At 46.8% G+C, this 12,082-nt stretch overlaps 1 protein-coding gene across 7 annotated transcripts in view; it reads left to right on the top strand.

The window, feature by feature from the left end:
* LOC124048947 (regulator of G-protein signaling 3-like) overlaps positions 1 to 12,082 on the top strand; it is a 221,153-nt gene that overhangs the window by 87,540 nt on the left and 121,531 nt on the right. For all 7 annotated transcript variants that reach the window (XR_006841330.1, XM_046370144.1, XM_046370142.1 and 4 more), the window contains one exon: positions 749 to 792. Coding sequence is in view for 6 of the 7 variants with exons in the window: in XM_046370144.1 (XP_046226100.1) it covers positions 749 to 792 (44 nt within the window). In the remaining variant the exon portion in view is untranslated. The remainder of the gene's footprint in view (positions 1 to 748; positions 793 to 12,082) is intronic.

Genomic DNA, 12,082 nt, shown 5'->3' with positions numbered 1-12,082 from the left:
TACTAATTGAGTGTATGTAAACTTGTGATGTGATGAAAGAAATAAAAGATGAAATAAATCATTCTCTCTACTATTATTCTGACATTTCACATAAAGTGGTGATCCTAACTGACCTAAAACAGGGAATTTCTACTCAGATTAAATGTCAGGAACTGTGAAAAACGGAGTTTAAATGTATTTGGCTAAGGTGTATGTAAACTTCCGACTTCAACTGTACATAGGCACACTCACACCTGCCTGGTCACACGTAATACAATTCAGTATTAGACATCCATCATGTGTGAGGTCTTCGGCAGATGACGTGGAAACGTAAATGTAACATTGAACACTTTGATGAACGTCTAATTCTGACGTGGGACTGTGAGAGCTTGTTGTACAGCCGCACATGCATACACACACACATAAGTGACACCCTCCTCACACCTCCTCCTATCTGTCCCCTGGGTAGGACTAGGGCACTCATCACAGGAGGAGTCAACCCTGCTGTCAGATTGTCACCTCCAGTTGTCACCAGGGAGTGACATAGTGTGACATAGTGGTCCAGGGTGGGGACAGTGGTGACAGGGTGACAGACATCTAGCTTGGCCTCAGATGATCCAAGCTATTGATCTGGACCTACAGTAGATACACAGCATGTCTTTCGTGACGGATGACTTCCAGGACATTGACCAGTGGTAGGCAGCCTTTCCATCAACGTCTGAATAATTCTTATTGGTAATATGTAATAACTTTTTTGTTCCTTCCACAGATCATGCTGAAGATCTGAGGATCTATCTCATCCACATGACTGAGGTAAGCAATGTGTGTGTGTGTGTGTCTTAGAGGGGCCATGCACTCCAGTGGAAATCACATTACAGGACAGACATAAGGATTGGCTCGGAGTTCTAATGAGAATGGACCCCCCTCTCTCTCTCTCTCTCTCTCTCTCGCTCCTGTTTATTCTCCCTCTCTTTCTCTCACACCGAGCATCCTTCCAAACCAAAGCACTTATGTCATTACTTTCAGACACGATACTGATCACAAACATAAAGAGTACTGACACTATACATTATGCCCACTAATACAAAACTTCTCTCTCTCTCTCTCTCTCTCTCTCTCTCTCTCTCTCTCTCTCTCTCTCTCTCTCTCTCTCTCTCTCTCTCTCTCTCTCTCTCTCTCTCTCTCTCTCTCTCTCTCCTCTCTCTCTCCAACTTTTCCATCTCCATCCATTTGTTTTGAAAGTTTTGAAAAATTTAACTCCTCCGTAGAACCTTGTTTTCTCTGTAGTGACCAACTGTGAATAATACATCTGGCATCATCACCCCATTGCCCCGTTCTCCTTTTAAATGTGCTCTGTAACCTAATTTACAAGCATATTAATCTATATAACAGCTCACGGCTTTATGTAAAAACCGTCCAGACAAGGTAGCACTGTTTGGTATCTGCCCACTGGCAATGGTAAGAAGAAGGGGAAAAGCTCCAATATTCAGCCATGTCTAATTAAGATGGTTATAAATAGCAACTGTTACGCAAGTGAGGAGGGAGGAGCCGCCCATGGCTGGTGTGAGGAGTGAGAATGGTGCTTTTTGTAGACTGCAGTGTAGACACAGACAGACCTTGTGGGTTAGGCCCTGTGATGGGATGTCTACTCCACCCTCTCCAGCCATTATCAAAGGAAGTAAATGTGTGTGTGTCTGTGTGTCTGTGAATGTGTGTGTGAGCGCATGTGTATCTCAAACACGCACAAAGACAAAACAGCATCACAAAATACATAATTCATAAAGCCTCAGTATCCCGTCAAACCTAATCCTTCTGTCCATGCCTCTCCCTTAACAGCAGCTATGCAACAGGACACACACACACACACACACACACACACACACACACACACACACACACACACACACACACACACACACACACACACACACACACACACACACACACACACACACACACACACACACACACACACACACACACACACACACACACACACACACACACACACACACACACACACACTTGTATATGTGCACATTCATCCATCATACCTAATTCAACTGTCATCACTTTCCTCTTGTTCATTTTCTGCCTGAAGGAACCAAGCATGCCAACTAAAACACTGCATGTACTTACAGGTCAAATCCAATTTATTTACATAGCCATTCTTACATCAGCTGATATATCAAAGTGCTGTACAGAAACCCAGCCTAAAACCCCAAACAGCAAGCAATGCAGGTGTAGAAGCACGGTGGCTAGGAAAAACTCCCTAAAAAGGCCTAAACCTAGGAAAAAACCTAGAGGAACCAGGCTATGAGAGGTGACCAGTCCTCTGATGGCTGTGCCGGATGGAGATTATAACAGAACAAAGAGTTTCAGTTGAGTTTGAGTGCTGAGTTGAGTATGTATAGCACTCATACACACGCTGGGACTAAATAGTGTTGATAACCCCCTCTCATGGTTGATCCCCTACTTGATGCAGAGTGACTTGCCCCTAGGCCAGCCCCAGATACAGACCCTATATATAGACTATGGCTGGTCACTGCATTGGGAACTATTTAGCTTTGGCTGTAAATCTGTGAAAGTTGATTAGAGGAATGTCCTCAGCTCAGAGAGAGGGGGAAGGGAGACAGGGAGAGAGGGAAGGGAGATGGGGAGAGAGGGAAGGGAGGGAAGGGGGGAGGGGAGAGAGAAGAGAGAGGAAAGGGAGAGGAAGGGAGAGGGAAGGAAGGAAAGGGTAGAGAGGGAAGAGAGGGAAGAAGAGGGGGAGCGAGGGAAGGGAGAGGAGGAGAGGGGGAGAGAGGGAAGGAAGAAGGGGAGAGAGGGAAGGAGCAAGGGGAGAGAAGGAAGGAAGAGGGAAGGGAGAGGGAAGGATGAGGGGGAGAAAGTGAAGGGAGAGGGGGAGAGGGAAGGGAGAGGAGAGGGAGAGGGAAGGAAGAGGGTAGAGAGGGAAGAAGAGGGGGAGAGAGGGAAGGGAGAGGGAAGGGAGAGGAAGAGGGGCGAGAGAGGGAAGGGAGAGGAGGAGAGAGGGATGGGAGAGGGAAGGGAGAGGGGGAGAGAGGGAGAGAGGGAAGGAAGAGGGAAGGAACAGGGGGAGAAAGTGAAGGGAGAGGGGGAGAGAGGGAAGGGAGAGGGGAGAGAGGGAAGGAAGAGGGAAGGGAGAGGGCAAGAGAGGGAAGGGAGGGAAGGGAGAGGAGGAGAGGGGGAGAGAGGAAACGGAGGGAAGGGAGGAGGGGAGAGAGGGAAGAGAGAGAGGGAGGGGAGAGGGCAAGAGAGGGAAGGGAGGGAAGGGAGGAGGGGGAAGGGAAGAGGAAGGAAGAGGGGAGAGTCGGAAGGAAGAGGGGAGAGGGGGAAGGGGGAGAAGGAAGGCTGATCTACAGGCATTGACCACTGGGAGGTGTGACTTGATCACTTTTTTCCTGATTGAGTGCTCTGTCATGTGAGGAAATGAAGAGTGGGGAGATGACTGTGACCCTCCCTCTGGAGTGAGGGTGTGTGTGTGTGTGTGTGTGTGTGTGTGTGTGTGTGTGTGTGTGTGTGTGTGTGTGTGTGTGTGTGTGTGTGTGTGTGTGTGTGTGTGTGTGTGTGTGTGTGTGTGTGTGTGTGTGTGTGTGTGTGTGTAGCCAGGTCACCCGTGATACAAGAGTGAGTGCTTTTTACCTTTCAGTTTTTCTAGGGCATTGTGGATGCTGATGTAGGACAGGATGGTGGAGGTGGATGGGTGTAAGCATCTGCCTCTGATTCCAAAGGTGGCAAGTTTGTTTAACCGTTACCATAACTGTTCGCAGTTAATACCTAACCTTAAGAATGTGGATTTAACGCCTGAACATAACCCTAACAGTAACCATTTGGAGTTAATGCCTAACCTTAAGAATGTGGAATTAACGCCTGAACATAACCCTAACAGTAACCATTTGGAGTTAATGCCTAACCTTAAGAATGTGGAATTAACGCCTGAACATAACCCTAACAGTAACCATTTGGAGTTAATGCCTAACCTTAAGAATGTGGAATTAACTCCTGAACATAACCCTAACAGTAACCATTTGGAGTTAATGCCTAACCTTAAGAATGTGGAATTAACGCCTGAACATAACCCTAACAGTAACCATTTGGAGTTATTGCCTAACCTTAAGAATGTGGAATTAATGCCTGAACATAAACCTAACAGTAACAATTCGGAGTTAATGCCTAACCTTAACATTTACATTACATTTAAGTCATTTAGCAGACGCTCTTATCCAGAGCGACTTACAAATTGGTGCATACACCTTATGACATCCAGTGGAACAGTCACTTTACAATAGTGCATCTAAATCTTAAAGGGGGGTGAGAGGGATTACTTATCCTATCCTAGGTATTCCTTAAAGAGGTGGGGTTTCAGGTGTCTCCGGAAGGTGGTGATTGACTCCGCTGTCCTGGCGTCGTGAGGGAGTTTGTTCCACCATTGGGGGCCAGAGCAGCGAACAGTTTTGACTGGGCTGAGCGGGAACTGTACTTCCTCAGTGGTAGGGAGGCGAGCAGGCCAGAGGTGGATGAACGCAGTGCCCTTGTTTGGGTGTAGGGCCTGATCAGAGCCTGGAGGTACTGAGGTGCCGTTCCCCTCACAGCTCCGTAGGCAAGCACCATGGTCTTGTAGCGGATGCGAGCTTCAACTGGAAGCCAGTGGAGAGAGCGGAGGAGCGGGGTGACGTGAGAGAACTTGGGAAGGTTGAACACCAGACGGGCTGCAGCGTTCTGGATGAGTTGTAGGGGTTTAATGGCACAGGCAAGGAGCCCAGCCAACAGCGAGTTGCAGTAATCCAGACGGGAGATGACAAGTGCCTGGATTAGGACCTGCGCCGCTTCCTGTGTGAGGCAGGGTCGTACTCTGCGGATGTTGTAGAGCATGAACCTACAGGAACGGGCCACCGCCTTGATGTTAGTTGAGAACGACAGGGTGTTTTCCAGGATCACGCCAAGGTTCTTAGCGCTCTGGGAGGAGGACACAATGGAGTTGTCAACCGTGATGGTGAGATCATGGAACGGGCAGTCCTTCCCCGGGAGGAAGAGCAGCTCCGTCTTGCCGAGGTTCAGCTTGAGGTGGTGATCCGTCATCCACACTGATATGTCTGCCAGACATGCAGAGAGGTTCGATTCGCCACCTGGTCATCAGAAGGGGGAAAGGAGAAGATTAATTGTGTGTCGTCTGCATAGCAATGATAGGAGAGACCATGTGAGGTTATGACAGAGCCAAGTGACTTGGTGTATAGCGAGAATAGGAGAGGGCCTAGAACAGAGCCCTGGGGGACACCAGTGGTGAGAGCGCGTGGTGAGGAGACAGATTCTCGCCACGCCACCTGGTAGGAGCGACCTGTCAGGTAGGACGCAATCCAAGCGTGGGCCGCGCCGGAGATGCCCAACTCGGAGAGGGTGGAGAGGAGGATCTGATGGTTCACAGTATCGAAGGCAGCCGATAGATCTAGAAGGATGAGAGCAGAGGAGAGAGAGTTAGCTTTAGCAGTGCGGAGCGCCTCCGTGATATAGAGGAGAGCAGTCTCAGTTGAATGACTAGTCTTGAAACCTGACTGATTTGGATCAAGAAGGTCATTCAGAGAGAGATAACGGGAGAGCTGGCCAAGGATGGCACGTTCAAGAGTTTTGGAGAGAAAAGAAAGAAGGGATACTGGTCTGTAGTTGTTGACATCGGAGGGATTGAGTGTAGGTTTTTTCAGAAGGGGTGCAACTCTCGCTCTCTTGAAGACGGAACGGACGTAGCCAGCGGTCAGGGATGAGTTGATGAGTGAGGTGAGGTAAGGGAGAAGGTCTCCGGAAATGGTCTGGAGAAGAGAGGAGGGGATAGGGTCAAGCGGGCAGGTTGTTGGGCGGCCTGCCGTCACAAGACGCGAGATTTCATCTGGAGAGAGAGGGGAGAAAGAGGTCAGAGCACAGGGTAGGGCAGTGTGAGCAAAACCAGCGGTGTCGTTTGACTTAGCAAACGAGGATCGGATGTCGTCGACCTTCTTTTCAAAATGGTTGACGAAGTCAAGGGAGGAGAAGGTGGCAAAGAGCTTTCTAGGGTTAGAGGCAGATGCTTGGAATTTAGAGTGGTAGAAAGTGGCTTTAGCAGCAGAGACAGAGGAGGAAAATGTAGAGAGGAGGGAGTGAAAGGATGCCAGGTCCGCAGGGAGGCGAGTTTTCCTCCATTTCCGCTCGGCTGCCCGGAGCCCTCTTCTGTGAGCTCGCAATGAATCGTCGAGCCACGGAGCGGGAGGGGAGGACCAAGCCGGCCTGGAGGATAGGGGACATAGAGAGTCAAAGGATGCAGAGAGGGAGGAGAGGAGGGTTGAGGAGGCAGAATCAGGAGATAGGTTGGATAAGGTTTGAGCAGAGGGAAGAGATGATAGGATGGAAGAGGAGAGAGTAGCGGGGGAGAGAGAGCGAAGATTGGGACGGCGCGATACCATCCGAGTAGGGGCAGTGTGGGAGGTGTTGGATGAGAGTGAGAGGGAAAAGGATACAAGGTAGTGGTCGGAGACTTGGAGGGGAGTTGCAATGAGGTTAGTGGAAGAACAGCATCTAGTAAAGATGAGGTCGAGCGTATTGCCTGCCTTGTGAGTAGGGGGGGAAGGTGAGAGGGTGAGGTCAAAAGAGGAGAGGAGTGGAAAGAAGGAGGCAGAGAGGAATGAGTCAAAGGTAGACGTGGGGAGGTTAAAGTCGCCCAGAACTGTGAGAGGTGAGCCGTCCTCAGGAAAGGAGCTTATCAAGGCATCAAGCTCATTGATGAACTCTCCAAGGGAACCTGGAGGGCGATAAATGATAAGGATGTTAAGCTTGAAAGGGCTGGTAACTGTGACAGCATGGAATTGAAAGGAGGCGATAGACAGATGGGTAAGGGGAGAAAGAGAGAATGACCACTTGGGAGAGATGAGGATCCCGGTGCCACCACCCCGCTGACCAGAAGCTCTCGGGTGTGCGAGAACACGTGGGCGGACGAAGAGAGAGCAGTAGGAGTAGCAGTGTTGTCTGTGGTGATCCATGTTTCCGTCAGTGCCAAGAAGTCGAGGGACTGGAGGGAGGCATAGGCTGAGATGAACTCTGCCTTGTTGGCCGCAGATCGGCAGTTCCAGAGGCTACCGGAGACCTGGAACTCCACGTGGGTCGTGCGCGCTGGGACCACCAGATTAGGGTGGCCGCGGCCACGCGGTGTGGAGTGTTTGTATGGTCTGTGCAGGTAGGAGAGAACAGGGATAGACAGACACATAGTTGACAGGCTACAGAAGAGGCTACGCTAATGCAAAGGAGATTGGAATGACAAGTGGACTACACGTCTCGAATGTTCAGAAAGTTAAGCTTACATAGCAAGAATCTTATTGACTAAAATGATTAAAATGATACAGTACTGCTGAAGTAGGCTAGCTGGCAGTGGCTGCGTTGTTGACTTTGTAGACTAGCTGGCAGTGGCTGTGTTGTTGACACTACACTAATCAAGTCGTTCCGTTGAGTGTAATAGTTTCGACAGTGCTGCTATTCGGGGGCTAGCTGGCTAGCTAGCAGTGTTGATTACGTTACGTTGCGTTAAAAGAATGACAATAGCTGGCTAGCTAACCTAGAAAATCGCTCTAGACTACACAATTATCTTTGATACAAAGACGGCTATGTAGCTAGCTATGTAGCTAGCTACGATCAAACCAATCAAACCGTTGTACTGTAATGAAATGAAATGAAAATGTGATACTACCTGTGAATGCGACCGGGTTGTTGAGTTCTATTCAGAAGACGTTGGCTAGCTGATGGCTAGCTAGCAGAGTCTCCTACGTTAAGGACGACAAATAGCTGGCTAGCTAACCTCGGTAAATTAAGATAATCACTCTAAGACTACACACTCTAAACTACACAATTATCTTGGATACGAAGACAGCAAAGACAGCTATGTAGCTAGCTAACACTACACTAATCAAGTCGTTCAGTTGAGTGTAATAGTTTCTACAGTGCAGCTAATCGGTGGACGTTAGCTAGCTGGCTAGCTGGCTAGCTGCTGGGCAGAGCAGTGAAGACTACGTTAGGACAGCGAAATACGATAATTACGCAATTATCTTTGATACAAAGACGGCTATGTAGCTAGCTAAGAAGAAATTGCTAAGATTAGACAAATCAAACCGTTGTGCTATAATGAAATGTAATGAAATGTAATGAAAAAGTTATACTACCTGCGGAGCGAAGTGCCGAAGTGCCGATGCGACCGCTCGCTCCAACCCGGAAGTACTTAAGAATGTGGAATTAGCGCCTGAACATAACCCTAACAGTAACCATTTGGAGTTAATGCCTAACCTTAAGAATGTGGAATTAACGCCTGAACATAACCCTAACAGTAACCATTTGGAGTTAATGCCTAAACTTAACCTTAAACAATTCAAAATGTGACGTTTGAAAAACATGGATGAACGTCTAATTTTGACTAGAGACTGGTTGGTTTGCCCTTTCTAACAGCTGTACTACAGTGTGTGTGTGTGTGTGTGTGTGTGTGTGTGTGTGTGTGTGTGTGTGTGTGTGTGTGTGTGTGTGTGTGTGTGTGTGTGTGTGTGTGTGTGTGTGTGTGTGTGTGTGTGTGTGTGTGTTTGAGTGGGTTTTTCGGAATATGTGTGCATGAAAGAACGTGAGTAGTGTAATGTAATATAGTCTAATTGGATTGTTCCTCTCTGGCCTCTGTGCTGTGCAGTAATGGTAGCGTGAGTCTTATCTGCAGCCCCTGGTCAGGGTCACAGAGTGTATGTGTGTGTTTTAGCAGCATGTAATGTGATTCATCATCTCCCTGCTTGGCTGAAATGACAGTGTGATCTCTCCACAGCCCTGAGAAATGGACACACACACACACACACGCACGCACGCACGCACGCACGCACGCGCGCACTGTTTTCTGTGCTTTATGACAGTACAGTATGACAGTACAGTAGCATACAGTGTTTGGACATAATTCACTGCCTGATTCTTTATCCCCTCGTATGGTATTATTTTATTCCTTATCCACGTTTTAACAATTCACTGAACTTTGGATGATTGTGTTGAGGAGACCATTGGAGGAGAATGATAGCTCAATGTATGATCATATTGGTTGCAGTTGAGGGATTCAGCTCGTTATTGTTAGTGCTGTGATGTGTGTGTGTGTGTGTGTAATCAAAGAGGATGAAATCTAAAATCAAACTCTAGCCATATTACATAATCAGCTGTATATATTACTTTGCCTCTCCACTTACCTAAACTATCTACAGTATGTAGCCATGTGTGTGTGTGTGTGTGTGTGTGTGTGTGTGTGTGTGTGTGTGTGTGTGTGTGTGTGTGTGTGTGTGTGTGTGTGTGTGTGTGTGTGTGTGTGTGTGTGTGTGTGTGTGTGTGTGTGTGTGTGTGTGTGTGTGTGTGTGTGTGTGTGTGGTCCCTGGTTCAGTAACATAGCTAGAGTTTGACAGTAGATTTCATCCTCTTTGAAAACAAACACACACACACATACATTGACTTGGCTGGAGAGAGTGGAGCAGACATCCCATCACAAGACCTGATCCACAATATCTGTCTGTGTGTGTGTGATCAAAAGAAATATAAAATCAAACTCTACAAACTCTACAATCAAACTCTATTACATAATCAGCTTAATACATTACTATGCCTCTCCACTTACCTAAACTATCTACAGTGGCAAGAAAAAGTATGTGAACCCTTTGGAAATAACTGGATTTCTTCATAAATTGGTCGTAAAATTTGATTTGATCTTCATCTAGGTCACAACAATAGACAAGCACAGTCTGCTTAAACTAATAACACACAAACAATTATACGTGTTCATGTCTTTTTTGAACACCGTGTAAACATTCACAATGCAGGGTGGGAAAAGATATGTGAACCTTTGGATTTAATAACTGGTTGATCCTCCTTTAGCAGCAAAAACCTCAACCAAACATTTTCTGTAGTTGCGGATCAGACCTGCACAACGGTCAGGAGGAATTTTGGACCATTCCTTTTTACAAAACTGTTTCACTTCGGCAATATTCTTAGGGATGTCTGGTGTGAACTACTCTCTTGAGGTCATGCCACAGCATCTCAATCGCGTTGAGGTCAGGACTCTGACTGGGTCACTTCAGAAGGCGTATTTCCTTCTGTTGAAGCCATTCTGTTGTTGATTTACTTCTGTGTTTTGGGTCGTTGTCCTGTTGCATCACCCAACTTCTGTTGAGCTTCAATTGGCAGACAGGTGCAAAATGTCTTGATAAACATGGGCATTCATTTTTCCATCGATGATAGCAAGCTGTCCAGGCCCTGAGGCAGCAAAGCATCCCTAAACCATCATGCTCCCTCCACCACTCTTTACATTTGGGATGAGGTTTTGTTGTTGGAGTGCTCTGCCTTTTTTTTCCACACATAGTGTTGTGTGTTCCTTCCAATCTGTCCACAGAATATTTTGCCAGTAGTGCTGTGGAACATTCAGGTGCACTTTTGCAAACTTCAGATGTACAGCAATGTTTTTTTTGGACAGCAGTGGCTTCTTCCTTGGTGTCCTCCCATGAACATCATTCTTGTTTAGTGTTTAACACATCATAGCCTCGTCAGCAGAGATGTTAGCATGTTCCAGAGGTTTCTGTAAATCTTTAGCTGACATTCTAGGATTCTTCTAAACCTCATTGAGCATTCTGCGCTGTGCTCTTGCGGTCATCTTTGCAGGACGGCCAGTCCTAGGGAGAATAGCAACAGTGCTGAACAGTGCTTTCTCCATTTTTAGACAATTTGTCTTACTGTGGACTGGTGAACATCAAGGCTTTTAGAGATACTTTTGTAACCCTTTCCAGGTTTATGCAAGTCAAAAATTCTTAATCTTAGGTCTTCTGAGAACTATTTTGTGCGAGGCATGGTTCACATCAGGCAATGCTTCTTGTGATTGCTTTTTATAGGGCAAGGCAGCTCTAACTAACATCTCCAAAATGTTTCTCAGTGATTGGACTCTAGGTTTGCTGACTCCTGATTCAAATGAGCTTTTGGAGAAGTCAATAGCCTAGGGGTTCACATACTTTTTCCAACCTACACTGAATGTCTAAATTATGTTTGTGTGTTTTTAGTGTGAGCACAGTATATTTGTCTATTGTTGTGACTTAGATGAAGATCAGATCAAATTTGATGATGTCACGCCTTGGTCTTAGTATTTTGTGTTTTCTTTAATTATTTGTTCAAAGGCCAGGGTGTGACATGGGGTTATTGTATTGTCGTATTGGGTTTTTTGTAGGCATTGGGATTGTGGTTGATTAGGGGTGTGTCTAGTATAGGCTTGGCTGCCTGAGGCGGTTCTCAATCAGAGTCAGGTGATTCTTGTTGTCTCTGATGGGGAACCGTATTTAGGTAGCCTGGGTTTCACTTTGTATTTCGTGGGTGATTGTTCCTGTCTCTGTGTAGTGTTCACCAGATAGGCTGTAATAGGTTTCACGTTCCGTTTGTTGTTTTTGTATTTATTAGTTATTTTATGTATCGTTCCGTTTTTCTTCATTAAAGACATGAGTAACCACCACGCTGCATTTCGGTCCGACTCTCTTTCTACAAACGAAGAACGCCGTTACAGATGACCAATTTATGCAGACATCCAGGTAATTCCAAAGGGTTCACATACTTTTTCTTGACACTGTATGTAGCCATTTGTGTGTGTGTTTGTTTGTGTGTGTGTGTGTTTGGGGTCCCTGGTTATGTAAGGTGGGTGACATAAGCAGGACAGTCACAGGGATCTCACAGCCTGGAAATTGTGTGTGTGCGTGTGTGTGTGTGTGCGCAAGGAGTGGGAAGGAGCACATGCATGCGCTCATACACACACACACACACACACACACACACACACACACACACACACACACACACACACACACACACACACACACACACACACACACACACACACACACACACACACACACACACACACACACACACACACACACACACACACACACACACACACACACACACACACACTACTCTACACTGTTTTACGAATCCAAGCACACACTCCACGCTACATATTATGCGTACATACACATAACTATACATAATTTACTTTGAGTCACACAGTATGCTACGCACACTCCTAAACCCT

The sequence above is a fragment of the Oncorhynchus gorbuscha genome, linkage group LG11, assembly GCF_021184085.1.
Source record: "Oncorhynchus gorbuscha isolate QuinsamMale2020 ecotype Even-year linkage group LG11, OgorEven_v1.0, whole genome shotgun sequence".
In the NCBI taxonomy this organism is placed as follows: domain Eukaryota; kingdom Metazoa; phylum Chordata; class Actinopteri; order Salmoniformes; family Salmonidae; genus Oncorhynchus; species Oncorhynchus gorbuscha.
The sequence above is the reverse complement of the archived record's forward strand: the minus strand, read 5'-3'. Positions and strand labels throughout refer to the sequence as shown.